The 20,676-nt window shown below is 48.1% G+C and overlaps 1 protein-coding gene across 1 annotated transcript; it reads right to left on the reverse strand.

Moving 5' to 3' along the window:
- Positions 1-1,329: 1,329 nt before the first annotated feature.
- ADAM17 (ADAM metallopeptidase domain 17) lies at positions 1,330-20,291 on the reverse strand. The gene is made up of 15 exons (XM_084261237.1): positions 20,179-20,291; positions 19,510-19,640; positions 17,398-17,487; positions 16,253-16,366; positions 15,518-15,662; positions 14,902-14,990; positions 12,721-12,873; positions 11,672-11,871; positions 10,584-10,687; positions 9,774-9,908; positions 8,484-8,614; positions 7,344-7,422; positions 6,155-6,243; positions 5,518-5,574; positions 1,330-3,267 (listed from the first exon to the last, which is right to left on the reverse strand). Exons 2-15 carry the CDS (start codon positions 19,582-19,584, stop codon positions 2,917-2,919), a joined length of 1,812 nt encoding a protein of 603 aa, XP_084117363.1. The 5' UTR covers positions 19,585-19,640; positions 20,179-20,291; the 3' UTR covers positions 1,330-2,916.
- Positions 20,292-20,676: the final 385 nt, after the last annotated feature.

Here is a 20,676-nt window from a genome sequence, read left to right on the forward strand (position 1 = left end):
AACAAATGCTCCCAGAAAGCCTGGCTGAACAGCAGAAGGGCTCCCTGGGGAAGCTGTGGAGCTTTTCTGTGTTAGATGTCACAAGCAAATGGTGCAAGTACCACTTCCACAGCTTCCAGAGCAGGGCTTGGGGCAGGCTGGGTGCTGCTATGGCCAAGGCAGGCAGGAGCTGCACAGAACACTGCTGCCTGCTGCTGAACTGTGCACACATAGTGAAGGGAGAGCTGTGAGATCAGCATGAGAAGCAGGTGGGGGAGTCTTAAGGCAGCAGGATGGTCATATTTTTGGCTAAAGAAATGGGAATAAGCAGATAAATGGTCTCCATGCAGAATCTTGAAGGCCACAGTGCCCAGAGTGAGAAGTCTTGCTTGATAACCCATGAAACGAACAATGGTGTTGATGCTCATGAGTATGCTAACGAGCTAAAAGAAGTTCATACTGAACATGTATGATTATAGTGCTCTCCACCCAAATCCCATCACACCAGGGTTGGGGTCTAACAGGTGTTGAGGAAAATATGCCCCTGGAGGGGTGGAGAGGGTAGGGAGAGGAGACTGGGGACACCAGTGAGGCCATCAAGGGGCTCATACACCACCCAACCCAGGGATGCCTTGTTGGGAAGCAATGTGCCTTCACCTCTTGGTGAGAATACCCAGGATAGCATTTTAAGGACAGATGAGCACTACTGCAGGAAGTGTGGGTACCAGGGGCAGCTCTGCACTCGAGATCCAGCCCCCTGCCAGGCTACCTGTCCTGCTCAGCTTGGCAAAACGGGCTCTGTGAAGGTCATTTCAGCAGCTCCAACAGACAAATGCCAACTCTGGTAAGCAGCTCCACATGTAATTCTTTGGAATTAAACTGTTGCCCAATTCTAGGCCTAAGACTTCACCTAGGCTCCTCTCTGAGAAGGAGCCTAGAAGGCAGTGGGTCCTTTCTGAAGCTCATGACTGAAGAGGAGGGCCTCCCTCAGGCACACATTACTCTCTCTACACAGCATCGCTGCTGCCTGTTTTACCTCTGAGAGGACCACTGTGCCAAGAACATGTACTTGCACCCTTGCTCCCTGAAAAGGCACCTGGGCAGCATCCCTGCCTTTGACAGGAATCACACCCTCACATGGGACCAGACTGCACCAGGGACCCAGTGAGACTCCATGGCCAGGGGCCAGCCCTATGGGCCCAGGCCCCCCTGGCTGCTTGGGCTCCAGGCACTGCAGCAGCTGCAGCCTTTGGAGGGGAGCGGGTAGAGAGGTAACTCATTGCAGGGGCTGCAAGCCAGACTCCGCACTTGGGGTTAACATAGAATCAGCACTTGTCAAACACCTTTTTAATACAAAAAGCTTTTATTTTATTGGGGATTAAATTAACTTGTCACACATGAACTTTGTGCTGAACCAAAAAAACCCCAAACACCCCCAACCACCCAGAACCCAACCAGCCCAAACCGTGTTCCAACCCTGTCGGTAAAACACCACAGTCCGACAGAACACCCGGAGGCAGCAGCTCCAGTATTAGTGTCACAAGGGCCCTGGGGTGGGGAGGAGAGGGGTTATGTCCCCCACTCTGCTGCCACCCTTCTGGGTCCTTTCCTTCCCACGGAAAGACAAGGCAGCTTTGCTGCCCCACAGCTGAGCACAGGTCTGTAACAGGTAAAACACCTCTGCCCTCGGTCCTGATTTACGTCAGTTTTGTCAGCAGATCATGGCAAGAGAAGAGAGATGCAGATTCCAGAGGCTGCTTTACTCCCAGACAGGGCCTCTGCCCTGTGCCAGGCCCAGCTCACCTCCCAGCACCCCAGCTGTATCAGAGGATGCTATTACATCACCAGACTTTAACACCACATGGTACTGCGCCTGGAGGACTCTGAATTTATGAGGTCTCTTAATACTTGCCCTCTAAGTTTAACAAGGTTTCTTTCCTTTACAGTTTACTATTGTTTTTAAACAAACACCGCCCCTGCCATGGGGTGAATTTCTCCCCCCTCCCCTTCATTTATGGAGTGGGAGCTTCCAAAGGCCACCCAGACCCTGAGAGCTGAGGCTCAGCTCTTAGAACATCTTGACAACAGCATCACCCGTTTCAAAATAACCTTCAGCGAAACATTCAGCTCTGAAACAGACACTGTACCACAGGCCCCATCTGCATAAATCATTTTTCCCCTTAGCTTCTTTCTCCTCCCAGACACAGGTGACACACCAGCCTCTTTATGCAGTGAGAAGCCCAAGGGAAGCCCTTCTCTGCCACAAAGACAGGACAACCTTGCAGCTACAGGCAAGACAGCTTCATTTCCATGCATTGTATGAGGTTTAACAGCCTCTCTCAACCCTTTATTTCTTTGGAAGCTCTGTACCTTAAGCTTCTTGGTTCTGATTATGCATCTTCATTTAATGCTGTGAGACTGTGTCTTTATGTTTCATTACTCTCACTCTGTTCTCAAGGCAGTCGTTCAGGCTGTTGCTTACTGTACCTTAAACTGCTGAATGATCTACTCTGGGGAACGTACTGCAGTGTTTTGTTTTGTTTTTAAAAGGCCCTCAAATTTTGTCTTTCAGTGCTGTCAGGCTACAAAATATTAAATTATAAAAAGGCTGATATACACAATCCAATATCCAGCAGGATATTTGGTTTTGCACCACAGGTTGAAGGAAATGTTAAAGGTCGAGGAAATAGAAAAACAAATCCAAAAAGCTTCAAAAACAAGCCAGTTTTAGTTTGGATTTTCCTTTTCAAAAGATATAAGGCTCTAATAAATGTCATTAAGGAAGGTCATACACATGACCAGCATCTGCAGTAGGTCACTTCCTTATTTTGCCCACTCCCTCACAAAAATATATATACACATATATTTATATAAATGAAATGGTTCTAGATCCTTATTTTGCAGACACAAGTCATATGTTTAGAAGGCAGCAAGACACTAGCATTCTGTCTCTTTGCTGTCCACCCGGTTCTGGCGCTGGAGTTTGAAGGACGAAGCTTTCTCACTCCTTATGACAGGGTGGTCTGTCAAGTCCTCAAAAGATTTGGCAGCCGAGCTGCTGTTGGGGAAAGGGTCCTTCTCAAACCCATCCTCGTCGATGTGCGAGTCGGTGCTTGGGTCCTCCTGAATAGTGTCCATTCTTTGGTGGTCCTGCTTCGGGGCCGCAGGGGCGGCGGGCGCGGCTGTGATGGGCTGCAGCGGCTGGTGCCGGCTGGTCGACTGTGCCGTGGGGAAGGGCTTGATGATCCGCACGGAGGCAGAGTCCAGGCTGCTGAGCATCTCCACGTTCTGCAAGACACAAGCAGCCACATCACTGGGGAAGAAACTGGGTTCCAGGCCAGAGTACTGTTCTTGGCAGGCCTACCACTGTCACAACCTGCCTTCAACCAGAAGATGTTGCCAGCAGAACTTGAAATTACTGGTTCTGCTGATGTTTGGATGATAAACCCAGGTAAAATCTCTGTAAGAACAGTGTGCAGACAGTTGAGCAGTCTGTATTTTAATAGACTGGCTGGTCATCAGGAGGGCTGTGGCCCTGCCATGGCTGACAGGATACAGCAGGCACCCGCTGCACCTCACTGCGCACACGGTACTGACCCAGGCAGGCACCCATCTCCTGCACACTTGAACACACCCACTGGGTTTCATCTTGATAGAAGTAAGAATTTTTTTACGGTGAGAGCAGCCATTTACTGCAACAACCTCCCCAGGGGTGTGGTAGTCTCCCCATCACTGGAGGTTTTCACGATGTGATCAGACAAGAGGCTCCCTTTCCCTCGAAAGGTTGGGCCAGATGATCTCCAGATGTCCCTTCCAGCCTGCTGTAGGATTCTGTGATGTCGAACCCATTTTCAAGGGGAACAGGCACCTTCCAAGGAGCACCTGCACTTGTCAGCAGAGCTAAAAGACCACTGTGTCCTCCCCTGCACTCCCAGTAGAGGTGTGCTGACTGCCCTCACACCACCACAGCTGCTCTGCTCTACCTGGGCTGAGCCCACTGCACCACGCTGGAAGAGGAGTCACATTTTTGGATTTTACACGAGATTTGCATGTACTTAAGAGCAAGGGAACATCCAACAGAAATCATTTGTTCTGTTGTTTTTTCCTTCGAGAAATCCAACTAGGCTAAGCACTGAAAGCTTTCTTCTCTCTGCTTGGTCCTCATCCATACAACGTGCCATGGGTGACAGCCTCACTGGGACAGAGCAGATGCTCAGCCCCACCACTCCCCACAGGGCCTTCAGCAAAGCCTAGGACTGGAAACACAGGGTCAAGCCAGACCACACTGCAAGCTCAGTGCAGGGCAGCAGTCAAAGGTGCAGCCTATTCCCCTCTTCCAACCCAAGGGGTTCCCTGATTCACGTGCGAGAAGATGCGCTGAACATGGGGGTCAAAGCCTGGAGGGACCACTGTGATCACACCCATGTGCATATGATCCCTGGTGCTTGTACAGGACCTCTGCAAAGCCTTTTCTTCCCCCCTCCCATTACAAAATGACGTTTCCTTAATTGGTAAGAACTGGGTAGTGAAAGCACTGGATGGGAAACCCAGGAATCTACATCAGAAGGTGCCCTGTGCTGGACTGCAATTAAAATTTATCTAGGCAGTTTGTTGCTCTTCCACTCACTCCCCTAGATGAGGATCTGTGAGCTGGGAAGCATCACTGACGGGTCACAGTACCCTGAAGCCAGCTCTCCCCTGAGCAGCTGGGTGGCTTTAGCACACCTGGCCACTAGAAGCCGACTCCTACCCACAGCTGCTGTGCAGCACAGGAACTGCGTTGCACAGAGATATTCTGCAGCGTCACGCTGCCGAGCCCTGCGCTTGGCTGGGAACACACGGTCTGTGGCTGAAGCTGCGGGACAACGCGAGCCGCGGGGACCCCACATGCAGGCGCCCGCTACAAAGCGCTGGGCTGCGGGGCGGGGACGCTGCCCGCCCGGGGAGCCGCGGCGCTGCGGGGCGGGGACGCTGCCCGCCCGGGGAGCCGCGGCGCTGCGGGGCGGGGACGCTGCCCGCCCGGGGAGCCGCGGCGCTGCGGGGCGGGGACGCTGCCCGCCCGGGGAGCCGCGGCGCTGCGGGGCGGGGACGCTGCCCGCCCGGGGAGCCGCGGCGCTGCGGGGCGGGGACGCTGCCCGCCCGGGGAGCCGCGGCGCTGCGGGGCGGGGACGCTGCCCGCCCGGGGAGCCGCGGCGCTGCGGGGCGGGGACGCTGCCCGCCCGGGGAGCCGCGGCGCTGCGGGGCGGGGACGCTGCCCGCCCGGGGAGCCGCGGCGCTGCGGGGCGGGGACGCTGCCCGCCCGGGGAGCCGCGGCTGCCCCGTGAGCAAGGTCAGGGCACAGCTCGTACAGGAAGGAAGAATCAGACCTCGCCAAGCTGCAGTGCTCGGTCTATCAAACACAGGCTTGGACAAAAGAACTGAGAGGCACGGGGCTCCCAGCCTGTGTGCTCATTTCTTTGAGAAACAGTGGGCACAGCCCAGGTTCTGGTTCTCCCAGACCCGCTGGAGAGCTTTCTGGCAATTCAGACAACAACTTACACTGGGGCAAAACAGTGACTTGGTGTTCTCCTCATACTGCTTGTCCAGTTTCTTGTCCTATTGGGAAACAAACAAAAGCAAGCCAAAATACAAGTTAGTTTCCTAGTTACAAGGTCCCTGTCCCCCTTTTCAACAGGAACACAGCAGGAGCTTCCCCTACCTCAGGTGCTTTCCTGTCCATCCCAAGAGTACTTGTGGGCACAGCAACCCTCACCCCATGTTCCCAGTTGCCCTGAGTTTGTTGTCTTTACCCGCCCACTCAAGCTCAACCAAGACCACTTCCCACACCCAGTTTCCCTACAAAAAGCAGGTCTCTATATCCTAGCAGGGCTTCAGAAAACTTTGACTCTAATGGAAGTTATCAAAATTATGCTTGGGGAGAATTCAGGAGGTAGAGGAAGAAAATCTGCCTAGGAAAGAACAAGAAGGGCTTCAGGAAGAAGAGTCATGGGAGCACTGGGTATTTCAGACCCTGGCAGAGTTTAGCCAGAGTTTTGCCTGCTGAAGGAGCAGTCAGACACTGGACTGTCCCCAGGGCTCACTAGAAGTGTCCCACTGCCACCTGCCATTTCATATATGGGGGGTGCCCTCTCGCAGTCCGATCCAACAGAGCAGTGGTCTCAGAGAGCTTACTCACCACACAATGCACGAGGATGCTGAGGGGAATCCAGAAGAGTAAGGAGAAGACCAGCACAGAGCCCACTATATTATCCGCTAGGAACTTCCCTGTGAAATCAGTTCCAACCTGTTAGTTACCTACCAAACACTGCTCCGTGGCCACACACCCCTCCCCAGCCCACAGCCACTGCCGAGCCACGGAACTGCTCAGAGGCTGCGGCAGTGGGCTGGGATAAGAGGAATTCCACCATCTTAGAAATTGCAACCAACATGTTTTCAGGAACAGTTTGGGGTTTTTCCCTCTGAGTATGAGGAATGCTGACAGGCCATAACATTTCTGTGAGTGGACTGGGCACAGGCTATATATATACACAGTTCTCTGAGCTGCTCCCCTCAATTGCACAAGACACACCGCGAGTCTGTTCCCAAATTCTGACTTTGCAGTGACTACCTGCCCCCACAAACAAGGCATCCCAACATCTACCTGGGCAGGATAATACAACTTTTACAGTTACCCCAGAAACAGATGTTTGACCCTAGCACCAAAAGCCCCAAACCCGGGTGTGCTGTGTAGGCAGGGTGTTACTGTGAGCGTATGCAGCCACCCTGCCATTGGCCAGCACCAGCTCTTAGACAGGTTTCACACAGTTCCAGTATCACAGAGCGAGGCACTGGGGGGGTTACACCAGGGGGTTACACCAGGGGGCTGCCTGCCTGGGTGGCACGGTGGGGGTCACCCAGGCAGCCCACTGCCAGTCGCTGGGACTCGGTACAGATGCACAGCTTGAGGTGCATGACCTCAGTGCTCTTATCAGAGAAGTGAAGTGCTCCTTTCCCAGTCTGTTGACATTTCAGTCCCACAGAGAGGCCCACTTTTAAGCTGTGTGGAATCTAGCTGACCTCTAAAAGAGACTGATTGTTATTTCCTTTGCTCTAATTGACCTACTTCTTGGTGTTCAGGCAAGAAGCTATCGTCTCCTGTGTCAAGCTTGGAAGATGTTTCGAAAACAGTAAGAGTAAAAATGCAAAACGATCCTTTCAGCTTCAAAAAGCAAGATCAGTACTGACAGACTTCAGGCAATATCAGAGCAGAGGAACTAGCTATCCTTGTATACAGGTGAGTAAAACCAGCCAACTCCCACCCAGGCTTTAGAGGTTTGTGCCATGAACAAAACCCAAACCCCAAGGGATAGGGTTAGGTATCTTACCGAAAGTATTAATGCTGAGCTGGTCTATGAAATCCCAAAATCGTTCAATCACGTCCTGCACCTGCTTCTCACATTTGCCCTGCAAAAGCAAACACTTATTTGCAAAATGCTCCTGCAGTATCTGGGGGTTAACTACTGGCCTCCCAGAGAGGGCAGAACACACAGACACAGCAATGAAATACAAGCAACAGACACGGAAGCTCTACCCTCGTGCCCAGCAGCAGCAGCAGCCCATTTTTATCACCTTTATTTTTGGCAGAACAGTTTGAATTCTATTGCTGTCTGAAACAGATGAAGGTTTAATGCTGAAAATGTCCAAAACCCACCCCACACTCACCCCATGTCATGGGACCTGAAGTTTCTGCAGAGGTTTAGGCACTGGAATCACAGAATCATAGGGGTTGGAAGGGACCTCCAGAGATCATTGGGTCCAACCCCCAAAGCCTCAGCTCCCATTGCTGCAGTTCTCTGGAGCCCAAGGTTACAGACAGACTCACTCCCAGATCTGGCTGTGCTGGCTGAACACAGCAGACCATTGGTCTTTCAGTTCTGCCAGCAGAAGGGCTGGGGCAGCGCCTCCCAAATTCTTTTCTGCCAACACCTACTTTGGCTTTGTCAGGGACCGCAGGTGCCACAACTGACCATGCAGCTATGTCCCAGAAACAGTCCCTGAGAGCCCAGAACCCACTGGTCTGCCTGCCATGGGCTCACTGCTCACCCACATACTGCCAGCCAGACTTTTCATGCAACTGCTCCCTGACCTCAATTGTTTTAGTCAAAATCACCTGGGCTGACATGACCAGCTGCAACAGCAAGCACTGCAGGCCTAGCTGAGCTCACGGCAGTGCTCATTCACCAAACAGCCAGCTGGCTGAGCTGCAGGGAGCAGCAAAGGGGCAACAAGCAACAGCAGAAGGTAACAGCTTCACCTTGCACAGGTCTCTGCAGAACTAACTTCCATCTGCAGCCTCATACACTCTGTAACATTTACTCTGTGAAGAGATACTCACACAGCAGCACCCAGCTCAGCTGCACGTCAAGCTTTGGCTTCTCCTTACCAGCAGAGTTCTTGTTGCACAGGACCCACACCCCCAGCCCACAAGCAGAGTGTGCAGCACACTGGTGCCTGGGAGAACTTACGTTTGTGTCGCAGAAGCCGACAGTACAGGGCTTCCCCTTGCGCAGGAACAGGAACTGGTCGTTGGCATCAACGTAGGGAACGCACCTGTCCTGCTCGTCCCGGCAGCACACCTTGCAGGAGTTGTCCGTTTCTGGAAGAAAGCAACAAACTCATTCCTTGGCAGCACCAAGACTCGCCTGCAACCCATAACCACACACATCACAGGCTGGCAGGGACCTCAAAGCTCATCCAGTTCCCACCCTGCCACGGGCAGGGACACCCTCCACTAGCCCAGGGTGCCCAAAGCCCCATCCAACCTGACCTTGAACACTGCCAGGGAGGGGGCGGCCACCGCTCTACATCTGCCCTCTTTTAGTTTAAAGTCATTGCCCTCATCCTATACCTACACTCCCTGATAAACAGCCCCTCCCGAGCTTTCCTGTCAACCCTTTCAGGTACTGGAAGGCTGCAATAAAGTCTCCCCAGACCGTTCTCTTCTCCAGGCTGAACAAGCCCAACTCTCTCAGCCTGTCTCTATAGCAGAGGCAGGGAGCCTGTCTTTGTAGACATGTCGTCTCAGGGCAACCAGTGTGACCAAGCTCTCCAAGCTTATACCCCAACACCACAGTGATCAACAGGCAGGTGAAGAGGTTCCAAACACATCCAAGCTAGATTAAAATGTTTCTTGGACTTGGGTCTTCTAGGCAGCCTTCTCCTTGGCTACACCCTCCACCTCAAATAGTGAGGCTCACAGCATTTCCCTACACTGCCTCTGTGAAGCTTTCCGGCTGCTCCCAGCTGCTTTACCAGGTTTAAGAGCCAAGACAGACAGCAAGCAAACAGTAAAGCTTACTGACAGAAGCATGTGGCAGGCAGGCTTGCAGTAGCAGAGGACTAGGCTCAGGGATCCTATGTTCTCATGACACTTTAACCACTTTGAAATCTTTAACTTCTTGTTGGAGGCCACCACTCCTCTGCCAGATGCCTGGTCAAGTGTCTGGTTGGGATCTCCTTACAAGCAGAGGACAATCAGACTTATCCACCTATGGCAGAGGAGGCAAAGAGCGGAAGAACACCCTCTCCTTTAACAAGGGTACCAGACCCTAAGTCTCATCTTAATATCTTGAAACCCATACCACCAGTGGATAAAGGGACACTTGCATTTGTTTTCCAAACAGATAACACAAGCCCTGAAAAAACAACAGTTTAAACCTCCTCAGAAACTCAGCCCTCCAAGAAGGAAGGCCACAGCAAAGCCAGCACACACTGATGAATGCTGAAGCATTCCAGCTCAGTCCCAGGTCACCCACCATTGCACGCACACGACCGTAGGTTCTTCTCCCTCTCGCAGAAAGGGACACACTCCCCATCCTTGCACTTCCCCATGTCCACGCAGACTGTGTCATCTGGAGCGTTCCCTGGAGGGGGGCACTCGCTGCTGTTCCCTGCAGATGGAGGTTGACAGGGTGGGAAGACCACGTTAGAGTAAAGGGCAGAGCATCCATGTGTGCAGAAAGAAAGAGGACATAAAGCAAATCCAGACTCATTCAGGGGGGGAACCCCAGTAGCCTGCTCTTGGCTTTGATGTTCAGGCTGCCTGCCAGCTCCCAGAGGCAGCAGCAGCAGCTTCGGAGGCTTTCAACAAGTCAGGCACTGTGGCACTCCAGTGACCAAGGAGTAGGCAACAGACACTGAGGTGCCATCAGCAAAGCAGCAGCTCTGACTTGTCTCCTCGCCTCTAGAAGAGATAATGAGGAGGAAGTAAACAAGTGAGGAAGTGGAGAAGAGTGACTAATTCTATGGCAAGATTCAGCTCATTCTTGTCCCCTTCCAGTGGCACACCCTCTTTTGCTTTTTCTTTTTTCAAAGGAAAGAAAGAAGGAAAAAAAAAAAAGGGAAAAAATATACTGACATTTTTCCTGTTGTTCTGGGCAGTAAATCACCAAGTGACTCCCAAACAACAATGGAACTCCTTATAGGGCAGTTTTATGATGCTTAACTCGTCTCTAAAATTACATGTACCGGATGAATAAAGGGCACTAGTTTGAAAGCAGGTCAAACAGAACACTGAGCCTGGAGCGCTTGGCTGGCTGATGTAAAGGGACAGAACCACGTCCTACCAGTGCAGAAAGACTCTCCTTTACAAGTGGCATTTATGGCTTCTTGGCATTTCTTCTGTGCGCTTTCAAACTGGCAGCCTTTACAGCAGGGACTGTTCCGATCACTGTGGAAAGATCAAAATGAAAAGGAAGAAATATTAGGCAATCTTTTAAAAAGTAATACAAGCTCAACAAAAGATGTTTAGGAGGAGAAAAAAAAAAAAACCAGCTACTTCTTGAAGATTGACTCATTCAAAACCCTTGCCCTCTCTGCCCCCTCCCACGACCATCATTCTACACACCCACTCACTCTTCATTTACCCAAGGTAAAAAGCTCGCAGAACACACAATGTAGAGAGAGAAAACACAGGGATCCTTATATTTATTCAAGGCACCTGGATCCTCTTGTCAATTGCTGTGCAATTTTGGACAAGATCTTTCACCATTTTCTTCCCCACACATTTTCCCCCACCCCCATTTGTCCTGAAGATTTATTCCTCTTTATTCTGTGCTGTCTTTATTCTTTGTGTTCAGCATCTAATGCAAGAAGACCCTTTGAGTACAAACACTCAAGAGTTGAGGGAATCTGGAGTTGCACGACCCTGACACTCTTACATGGTGCACAGCTGAACTCTGAAAAATTAGACTGGACACTGCATCACAGCAGGGCCATGAACACCCCAAACAGCAAGAAGCACAGAGAGGGGATTCACCCAGTCACTGAGCTGCCTGCTCCAGCACATTCTGCAGCAGTCTCAGAGACACCAGTGTGTGACCCCAGTTTACAGCCACCTTGCATTACAAGCAAAAATTGTACTTGCACAGGACGTCTGCACAATAAATTTTTAATATTAACTTCTGAATGCCTGATTTTGCTCTTAACCATAACAACCACCACCTTCAGGCCCGTAGCTGCCGGCGCTTCTCAGAAACAGTAACAGAATGCAGTAACAGTTAATATATGCAAACAGTGCATGCACACAGCAGCCTCTCCTGAAAACCTTTGTTGCCTTCAGTGCCCACATTTAGCCTGAAAGCCAGGGAACAGGTCTGTGACACCATGGGTGCCTTTAGAAGCTTTCAGCCCAGCCCATCGTTCTCTCCCTTACCTGCATTTGGCACCGTCTTTCAGCTTACAGTCCGCAGAGCAGCAGGGATCAGCCTGTTGGTACAGGAGGCCAGGATCACACTCCTCCCCTTCATCCACCCTGGAGTTCCCACACACTTTGTTGTTGCGCTCTTTGAAGCACTCCTGGGCCTTGATCTCTATGGTCCTATGGATGGATTTTTTGCTGCAGCTTGAGAACATCTAGAGAGTCGCGAGGGGAAAAAGCAGCACTGAGGAGCGTACCTTTCTGTCAACAAGCAGCACCTAAGACAGCCTCAGCCTCCTTACACCTCCCAATTCGGGTGTCCCAGAGTGCAGTTATTCCCCCCACACTGCCCGTTTGGTACCGTGGAAAAATTCTGAGATGCAAAAGTAATGTTTGGTTCCAGAAAGGCCGTTACTGTGTTACAATGCAGGGCCACCCACACGCAGTCTGGCTCTGGGTCACAGAGCCAACTCCAGCTCTCCCATGGCTTCAGGACCACCAGTAGCCATCCCAGAAAGGGCTGTGAAGTTGTAGCAGTGGGGAAAGACTGCACTGCCTCTCAGCAGTGGGGCTAGGCATGAACCACAAGAAGTCAGATTAGACTGACTTCCCTCAGTAATCTTGGTTTCTCATCTGCAGAACAGGCGCAGTGCCAAGTCCCCGCTCTGAGACTGAGACTGGCGAGCACCATGGCTGTGGCATCTGGCAGTCCCTCGCCAAGAGCAGCAGCCAGGGACCACCCAAATGCTATGTGGTACTGAAGGTCATGCATTTGACTCCTGCTGATGACTCAGTTTGAGGAGCACACAGCCATAGCTAATTACAAACAACTAACAGAAAAAGCACCTGGACATCTTGGGAACTCCAGTGAAAATGCGAATCCAAAGATGAGCTTGTCTTGCAGAGAAGCCAGTGGCACGCAAGTATGTTTTCTTGTTATGGCTTGTCCATTAGCTCCTGACTGTTTCAAGCTACAGGAAGCATTAACTAAATGGACTTCCCATGCAAAGGGCCACTGACCACAGAGGAACCGCGTACGCGGAAGCAAAACTACACAACCATACCTTGTTGTTTTCATGATCTCCACTGACAGCAATTGGATACATAACGTATTTCCCTCCCTGGTCTTCAGTGGGGGCACATTCTGGCAGACTATCAGGATCATGCTCTGCTCCAAAGTTATGTCCAAGCTCATGTGTCGTAACTAGGTCGGCCTCCTTTTTTGAACATGAAAAAAGCAACGCTGAAAAAAAATCAGTCCAAGCAGGACAAGACAGAAGATGCCAGCTAATTCCAGGCCACCAGCAATTTTAGGATACACTACAATGGAAAGGTATTTCCCTGTGAACATTATTTTTTTCTTTAGAAGTAGAGAAGTGAAGGCAAGTAAAATTATGATCTATTTCCAAAGGCAAATTCCAGGACCAAGTTTGAATTCTAAATACACAAAACACCGAATACCCACTATTAAGGGCAAAATACTGTCCCAGAATACCAATGAAATCTTGTTTTCAATGCAATGCAGATACTTGAAATATCAAAATTTGCTTTTAAACAGCTAGAAAGCATAAAGAGTTGGAACAAAAAAACCCCAATCCAAACAAACACCATCTACTACAATTAATCAACCTCTTGTTTGACCTCTCTTGCCATTAGAATTATTTCTTCTAAACAGGCAATGACATTAGGAGTGCTGAACAAGGTTTTCTCTTTCATGATTACTAGGAAAGACATCTACAAACACGGCCCCACAGGGATGGATTTCCACCATCACTTATGCAAGACAGGACTTCCTCTGCTGAGGATCCCACAAGGGCTCTGCCTTGCTGCACGCCTCCCCACAGTGCCTTGACAGCAGATGGTGTCAGGCTCACAAGGTGACAACCACAAATAAAACTAACATGCTAACAAAACTAATAAAACTTAACCACAAGGAACCATTCAAGAGAGAGAAAGCAGCAAGTCTGATGAGCTAACTGGCATTTCTGCTGCTGCGCAGGCAGAGGAAGGACCAAGCACCGCAGGTACCCAGTGTAGGCACAGCTAACACCAGAGCCAGAGACGGGAGAGCTGCCCAGAGATCACTCCTCTGCTCTGTGGGGTTTAATTTGGGGAAGGCTTTTCAGCAGTTTGGTTTTCCCTTCTTCCTTTTTTATACCTCAGTGAACACCATGCAGCCCTTTTCCTGTGAAACCACTGCCTCATCCCAAGCTTTGTGCCTGCCACTGGGAAGACAGCAAACTCAGTTTCCTTTGTAATCCAAGGCAGAACTCCAGCTTGGAGACTGAACAACAAATGCAAATAGCATGGCAACAGCTAGAGCTCTTTGTCAACATCCCTCTAACACAAAGCTTCACTGTCTTTTTTTCTCTAGCTTCTTGACAGCTTCTGTGCCAAGTTTTAGCCCACACATCAATTATGAATTCCCTTTATAATCAGGCTACAGAAAAGCACAGCTGAGAAGTCAGCAGAAGTCAGCAGAAGAGAAATATGCCTAACTGCAAAGATTTGGGAGATGCAAACACAGGCACTGCTTGGGTATCTTTACAAGAGAGACAAAGCTCACATTCAGGCCTTTAGGTATTTGCTATCTTATCAAGCATGAAAAAAAAATCCAGACAGCATCAATTTACATTAGGCTTAGTATTAATAAACCCTATTTACTGTTCTCTGCTGTACTTATTGGGACACACACAAAAATCAGGTAGAGGAATTTCATTAAAAGGCACAAACTAAGCCTCCTGCTTTGCCCACACTGCTTTTGCTGCTTTACCTTGTGATTCGAGCAGACCAAGCGTACACAGTCACCCATGTGCATGTTCTCAGTCTATGTAAAAGCAAACAGAAGCTTTTTCTTATCCGAGTCAGCAGACTAGTTTTACTCTTACTGTAGGGCTACTTGCAGTGCAATACTGCTCATTCTGTTTGTGGGTTTGGCTCTGGTTTGTTTGTTGCTTTGTGTTGTGGGGTTTTTTTAAAGTAAAATATATTTGAATTCATCTCTAATTATCAAAATCAAGTGAATTCAATCTTCAATTCCACTCAGCCCTGCCTCCCCTTGTCAGCAAGAACAAAAAAAATGGCTATTTTGGTTTTGTGAGCTACATCCTTGTCCCCAGGGATCTGGCTCCACTGGAAAAGCAGCAGCTCATTTCTGAGAGCACATGGATGCTCATCACAATCCCACAGCAAGCGCCTGTCGTGTGCCAAACGTTCCCACTTGTCAGAGGAGGATACTCTCCTACCTTTGTGAGGATGGTCTTCCCGTAGTTCTTGGTGCTGGTTAAGCCACTGTTCAGATAGATATCCTTCTTTGCAATCTGACTATAGTACGCTATAGAAGTGAGAAAGAAACAAATAGACACTGGCAAACATTTTTCTTGAGTTTCAGGGATTTTTTGGAGAGAGAGAGGGATCCTTGTTTGGCAAAATGAACAGCTTTACTGTTCTCACAGGCTCACCAGTGAGATCCTGTCTCTTGCCAGTTTTTGGAGTGGGGATCTTTCAAACACAGCACAAACAGCCCGTGTATTGCAGTAAAGGGGAAAATATAAGACATTTCCAAGACAACAGCATCTGCCATTCCAGAAGCACTGCAAGATGCACCCACACAACACAGCTCTTGGCTTAGGGTTTGTTCCAGCCAGGTTGTTCACACCAGATAGCTTAGTGACTTTTATCCCTCCCACCCTTCTTTTTCCAGCTCCAAGAAGACGGCCATCTAGTCTATGCAAAAGCCAATGACCAGTGTCTAGGTAAACAATGCATCATGCTATACGAAAGCTGGAGAAGAGGATTAAATACAAATAACAAAAACTAACTTTCAACCCACAACTGGGATGGAAGAAAAAGAAGCCTTGCCTTTAGGACAAATGCCACCATGGCTGTTAGGTCTGGGAGAGCCAACGTAAGCCAATCCGAGTGTTCCCATGTCAAAATCTTGATACGTGAAAAGATGAGCAAGGCACACATGAGCTGCTTTCTCAGCAATATCAAAGCTAAATTGCTTTAAAGAAAAAAAAAAAGTTGTCAATTTTTTGTAAAGATGCTTTACAGCACATATTATAAGTCTACAGATGTGACCATTAATCCAAAGAGCCAGACAAGCACCTTCCAGATCTGGTTAAGTCAGAAAAAAAGCAGCTGTTTAGCTGTCCTAAAGAGCTGTAGAAAATTAAATGAGTACCCAAAAAAAGCAGCTGTTTAGCTGTCCTAAAGAGCTGTAGAAAATTAAATGAGTACCCAAGTATGTTGTATACATTCATTTACATATCTCAGCTATTAATTTCCCCTTTCACAGAGAGAGAAAACTAATTACAATAATTTGCTGAAGGTCACAGGACAGCTAGTCTCAGGGCCAGACACATCACGAGTGCCTTTTTGACTCAGACCACGTAATAATTCTAGTTGGGGTGTGGTCAATTGCTAATTATTGAACCCTTTACCATGGGCTACAGGGCACATCAGCAGCTCCGACTTTGTGGAACATCTACACGTCATGCAAGGGAAGTAGAGGAGTTTCATCTGTTACTACTGAGAGAATTACTCATCATACAGCTGCTAAGTTGCACAGTTTTTTCAAGGGTTACAACCTACCTCTAGCAGCATTTTCACATCCCAGGCATCTTTCTTATCATCTGGGTAACTTCTGGCCATATTGTAATGCTTTTCCCCAGGTTTTACAGAATTCGGCTCATTGTGAATGATAATCTGCATTTCAAAAAGGGCAACAAATCAATTTTACAGCTACAGAAAAAAGTTTTCAATGCAATCTTAAATCTCTTGAGATCTGCAAGAAGAAAGATTCAGACTCAGCATGCTTCCAGTATTAACTTTTCAGCCTCTGCTAGTTAAGATACCGTGACCACAGCATAAGCGACTACATGAGTAATTTTATAGAGCAAAATCAGTTTTCACTGTAACATTCCACTTTCAGATGCATGTTAATCTAACAAAAGAGACCACCCAAATACAACCAGGATTGACATTTAGTACAAATAACCCCAAACCATTTCAGAGTTCTAGCTAACCCAAACATATTTTACAGAGCTATCATCTTCTCAGTGACCCAGAGTTAGTGCACCATGTTCTTTCCCCATCCCTGTCCACGTAACAGGCTTTCCCAGCAGAGGGGCAACTAGCCATCAGTCCCTTGGTTCCACATCACAGCTCTTGCAGTACTCTGAGCCAAAGGATTCCTCCAGTCAGTGTCCTTTTCCAGATTTCTGTGCATTAACTTTAAGGAGCCAGACTGCAGTCACTACATCCCGTGTGCACGTTCTATATCCCACCCTCCACACAATCACGCCATCCTGATGCCTAAGGGGAGTTATTAAAGCTCTTCAGGCAGGATTTGTGGTTCTCTCATCTGCACTCAGGCTCTGCAAGCTAAGCACTGGCCGTAGACACAAGCATTAAATACACACGTTAGAGTATGTCTGACAGAAACAAGAACTGCTCGTTTTGTGGAAGAAAGCACCTCTGAATTGAGGTCAAATATAGACAAATTCTCCCTGAAAACTCCCACCTCAGAAGCTGTGAGGATCTGAAAACAGGCATGCTGAGTCAAATCATTAACACCACCCTTGGCAAGATGCTATTTCAGCACGCTCCTGGCTGGAGTTCATAACGTAGGATTTCATTACTTTAGTTCAAATGCAGCTAAAATAATCAGAAACCTTCACATCCAAAACGTGTTCTAATCCTTTAAATTAGTAACCTTTGCACAGTTGAGTGAATACCTGCTCTATCTGTATGCCGTACCCATTGAAGGCTCCATTGTCCCAGGACGTATTTCGGTAGATGTCATCTACTCTGTCTATCAACTCAATCTGTGTAAAAAAATAAAACCCAAAAAACTTATTTAGTTCCAAGCTTTCACGTAACATAGTTCAAGACACTCAGAGAAGCTGTAACATACTTATCAGGAAGCACTCACTCCAAATTAAAATTGAGCCTCGTATCATATGACACTGATCCAAAAACAACAGCACTTGGATCCAGAGAGTACTATCAAATATCCCTGACAATTTTCCATCACAAAAAGCAAAACAAACTTTCCCATTTATCACTTCAATTTGTGCGGTTGAAGAGCAATATCTCCCAAGATGTCTTGGGAAATTCTTTGTTCATATACTTGTTTTCCAGGTTTCTTTGAGGAGAAGGGCAGAAGAGGGAGTTGTTTTTACTGCTCTGTTTTAGCACCATGCTTAGCTGGTTTCACTGACCCCCAAGGCCTGCTTCCCTCTCCCAGCCAAAACCCCATTATTTTCCTCAATATGGTTCAAGCACAAAGTTCCAGACAGCCTCACTTCTGCACTCACTTTCACTACCTCCCTTTTCAAGTCATTCTCGTCTTAAAAACCACCTTCTATTAAATATAAACCACCATGTTTGCTCAGAATAGAAAGTAACATTCAGAGCCACTCCCTAATAGTTTGTCTTTCAGTTTTCCAATCACTGTGCTGTTTACAGTACACATCCACCCAGGAACCACCACAGTAGGTTAGCCTGGAGGAGTCATATGTCAGATGCAGAGGTAACAGCATCTCTGCAAACGCAAGTAAACACTTCTGGGGGCTGAAAGGTCAAAAAGCCAGCAAAGGTGGCACAGATGATTAGAATTTCAAAGGCTCAGGCTCAGAAGGAGACTCTTGATAAACAACAGTTTGGTTGGTTTGTGCAGCCTGCAGAAAAGGAGGCTGAGGAGAGACCTCATTACGGTCTGTGTCTTCCTGACAAGGGGGATCTCAGGGGCAGGCACTGATCTCCTCTCTTTGGTGACCAGTGATAGAAACCAATGGAACAGTGTGAATCTGCCACAGGGGAGGTTTAGGTTGGGTGTTAGGAAGAGGTTCTTTACTGAGAGGGTAGTTGGGCACTGGAACAGGCTCCCCAGGGACGTGGTCACAGCACTGAGATTGACTGAGTTCCAGAAGCTTCCGGACGATGCCCTCAGCCCTATGCTGTGACCTGGCTGGGCCTGTGTGGAGCCAGGAGTTGGACACAATGACCCTTATGGGACCCTTCCAAATCAGGATATTCTATGATTCTATGAACAGGCCTCCAAGAGTGGTCTCATTAGTTTTTGTGGAGCCCCCAAGCCCCCTACTCCCCACTCCTGCTGAAAAGCTGCAGAGAGGCATTGTATTTCACCAAAACTTCTCAGGTATAGAACCCCATTGCACTGGTTTTGGCTGGGTTAAATAGTAACAAGTATGTGATGGAGCTCTGCTTTCTTGAGGATTGCTAAACTGATCGGAAGCGGGCAATTAATTCCTTGCTTTGCTTTTGCACAGCTTTTGCTTTACCCATTACACTGCTTTAATTTCAACTCACAAATTGTCTCACCTTTACCTTTCCTATTCTCTCCATCCCACTGGGGAGGAGTGAGCAAGCAGTGAGGCTGCTCTGGGGTTAAACCCATGTACAACCGAATCGCTGACTGTGCCTGCTGCAATTTTATCGTTCTGGACAGAGAATCCTGGAAGAATTTGGAAAAAATAACAACTATACAAGTTGCCTTTTCCTCTCATTTGAGCTTTAAACATGCTTGAACTTTAAAGATGCTTGGACCATTTGCAGTGGAATTCAAAATTCAGGAGGTTCTAAAGCTATGACTGGAAAGAGACATTTTCCAGAATTTTCTTGGGCAGAAAATAACATAGCCACCTGGGGGATATAAAGAGACGTGTTTATAAATGAAACCTGAAGACTTGTTTAACTACAGTGGCAACACCAGAAAATATTTAAGGCATGCTGTAGAACAGTAGTATCAGCTGTATGCTTTAACTACTGAACCTCTGTTTTTCCCCCCATTTACTCCAACAAACTCTATCAGTGTATTTACTTACCAAGTAGTTTATAGTAGTACTCTCTTCCCCACGGCCCATGTACTTGAAAAACCGATGATCTGCCACTACCAGCATCTTGCATGTGTTTTTGGAGCTCTCTGTAACCGCTCTCGTCTTCCGATGGACACTTGCTAACGGGAACATTTTAAACACAATGAAATGAACACTCAGAACTGCCACTGCCACGTCTGGGATCCTTCCTTGCAACATGAATGTGAGGTTGGGTGAGTTCTGGGGGGGACAATTGGGATGCTTACTTTTGGTTTGTTTTTTAATAACTGTTCTTAAGTTTTGTCATTGTAGCAGTCCTCAACGTGTTGAAATGAATGCACAGTAGTGAAGTCTATGTACCTATAGAGCTTTTATGGGCATTGCCTCAGCCTTAACACCTCTCCTCCTCCTGTTCTATGAAACGTCCTTTCAGTAAGCCAGGAAGAAACAACCCTTGAGCAACAGTTTCTTCCTTTCAGTGTTGGTGCTTTTTTGGATGGGGAGCGGGCAGGAGAGAGTGTTGTTCATTTTCCTCCCAACAATGAATTTAAAGAGTTAATTGTTAAACTAGAAGTGAGAACACAGATTATTGCCCAGGTTCTGATCTTACTTGCCCACACAGCCAGAATTCAAGCATTCCTTCCAAAGATGTTGCGCTCCCAAGGTACACACACTCACCTTCGTTTTGCTTCCTGTCTTCCAGTCCTTTGGGCAACAGCTCTTCTTCATTCAGCTTTAAATAACCACACACTTTGGGGGACTGCAACCGTGAGAAATCTTTAATATCTTCAGATCTGTAGACCAGCAGTCTTTCATCTTGCACATTTTCTACAAATCTCCAGAGTGGCTGATAGCACAAGAACAGAAATACAATTAGTTAAGAACACGGTGAACATAAAGACTAACTTTATATAAGTAAAAAACTGTATTTATGTCCCATCAAATCTCCACAGCTTTATGTGTAAACACACACAATTACACTGGACTAAATTTCACCCACAGCAGGAAGTCTACTGAGAAAATGACATACCCAAGAAAGCCAACAGATTTCAACTCTTTTATGCTATGAAGGCATCCAAAAAAGAAAATCTAAGAACATCTCAACACAGCAGCAGTGGCCATCTGATAATGCTGTAGAAGAGAGTTTTGGGGTTTTTTCCCTTTTCCAGAATGTCA

The sequence above is a fragment of the Gallinula chloropus genome, assembly GCF_964237585.1.
Source record: "Gallinula chloropus genome assembly, chromosome: 3".
NCBI classification, from domain to species: domain Eukaryota; kingdom Metazoa; phylum Chordata; class Aves; order Gruiformes; family Rallidae; genus Gallinula; species Gallinula chloropus.

Coding starts and splice junctions, on each gene's coding strand:
- ADAM17 (XM_084261237.1), bottom strand. CDS start 19,584: ATGCTGGTAGTGGCAGATCATCGGTTTTTCAAGTACATGGGCCGTGGG. Junction 14,991..15,517: donor TGGTGGCATTTGTCCTAAAG/GCAAGGCTTCTT, acceptor TCACTTCTATAG/CGTACTATAGTCAGATTGCA. Junction 5,575..6,154: donor GCATCCTCGTGCATTGTGTG/GTGAGTAAGCTC, acceptor GTTTCCCAATAG/GACAAGAAACTGGACAAGCA.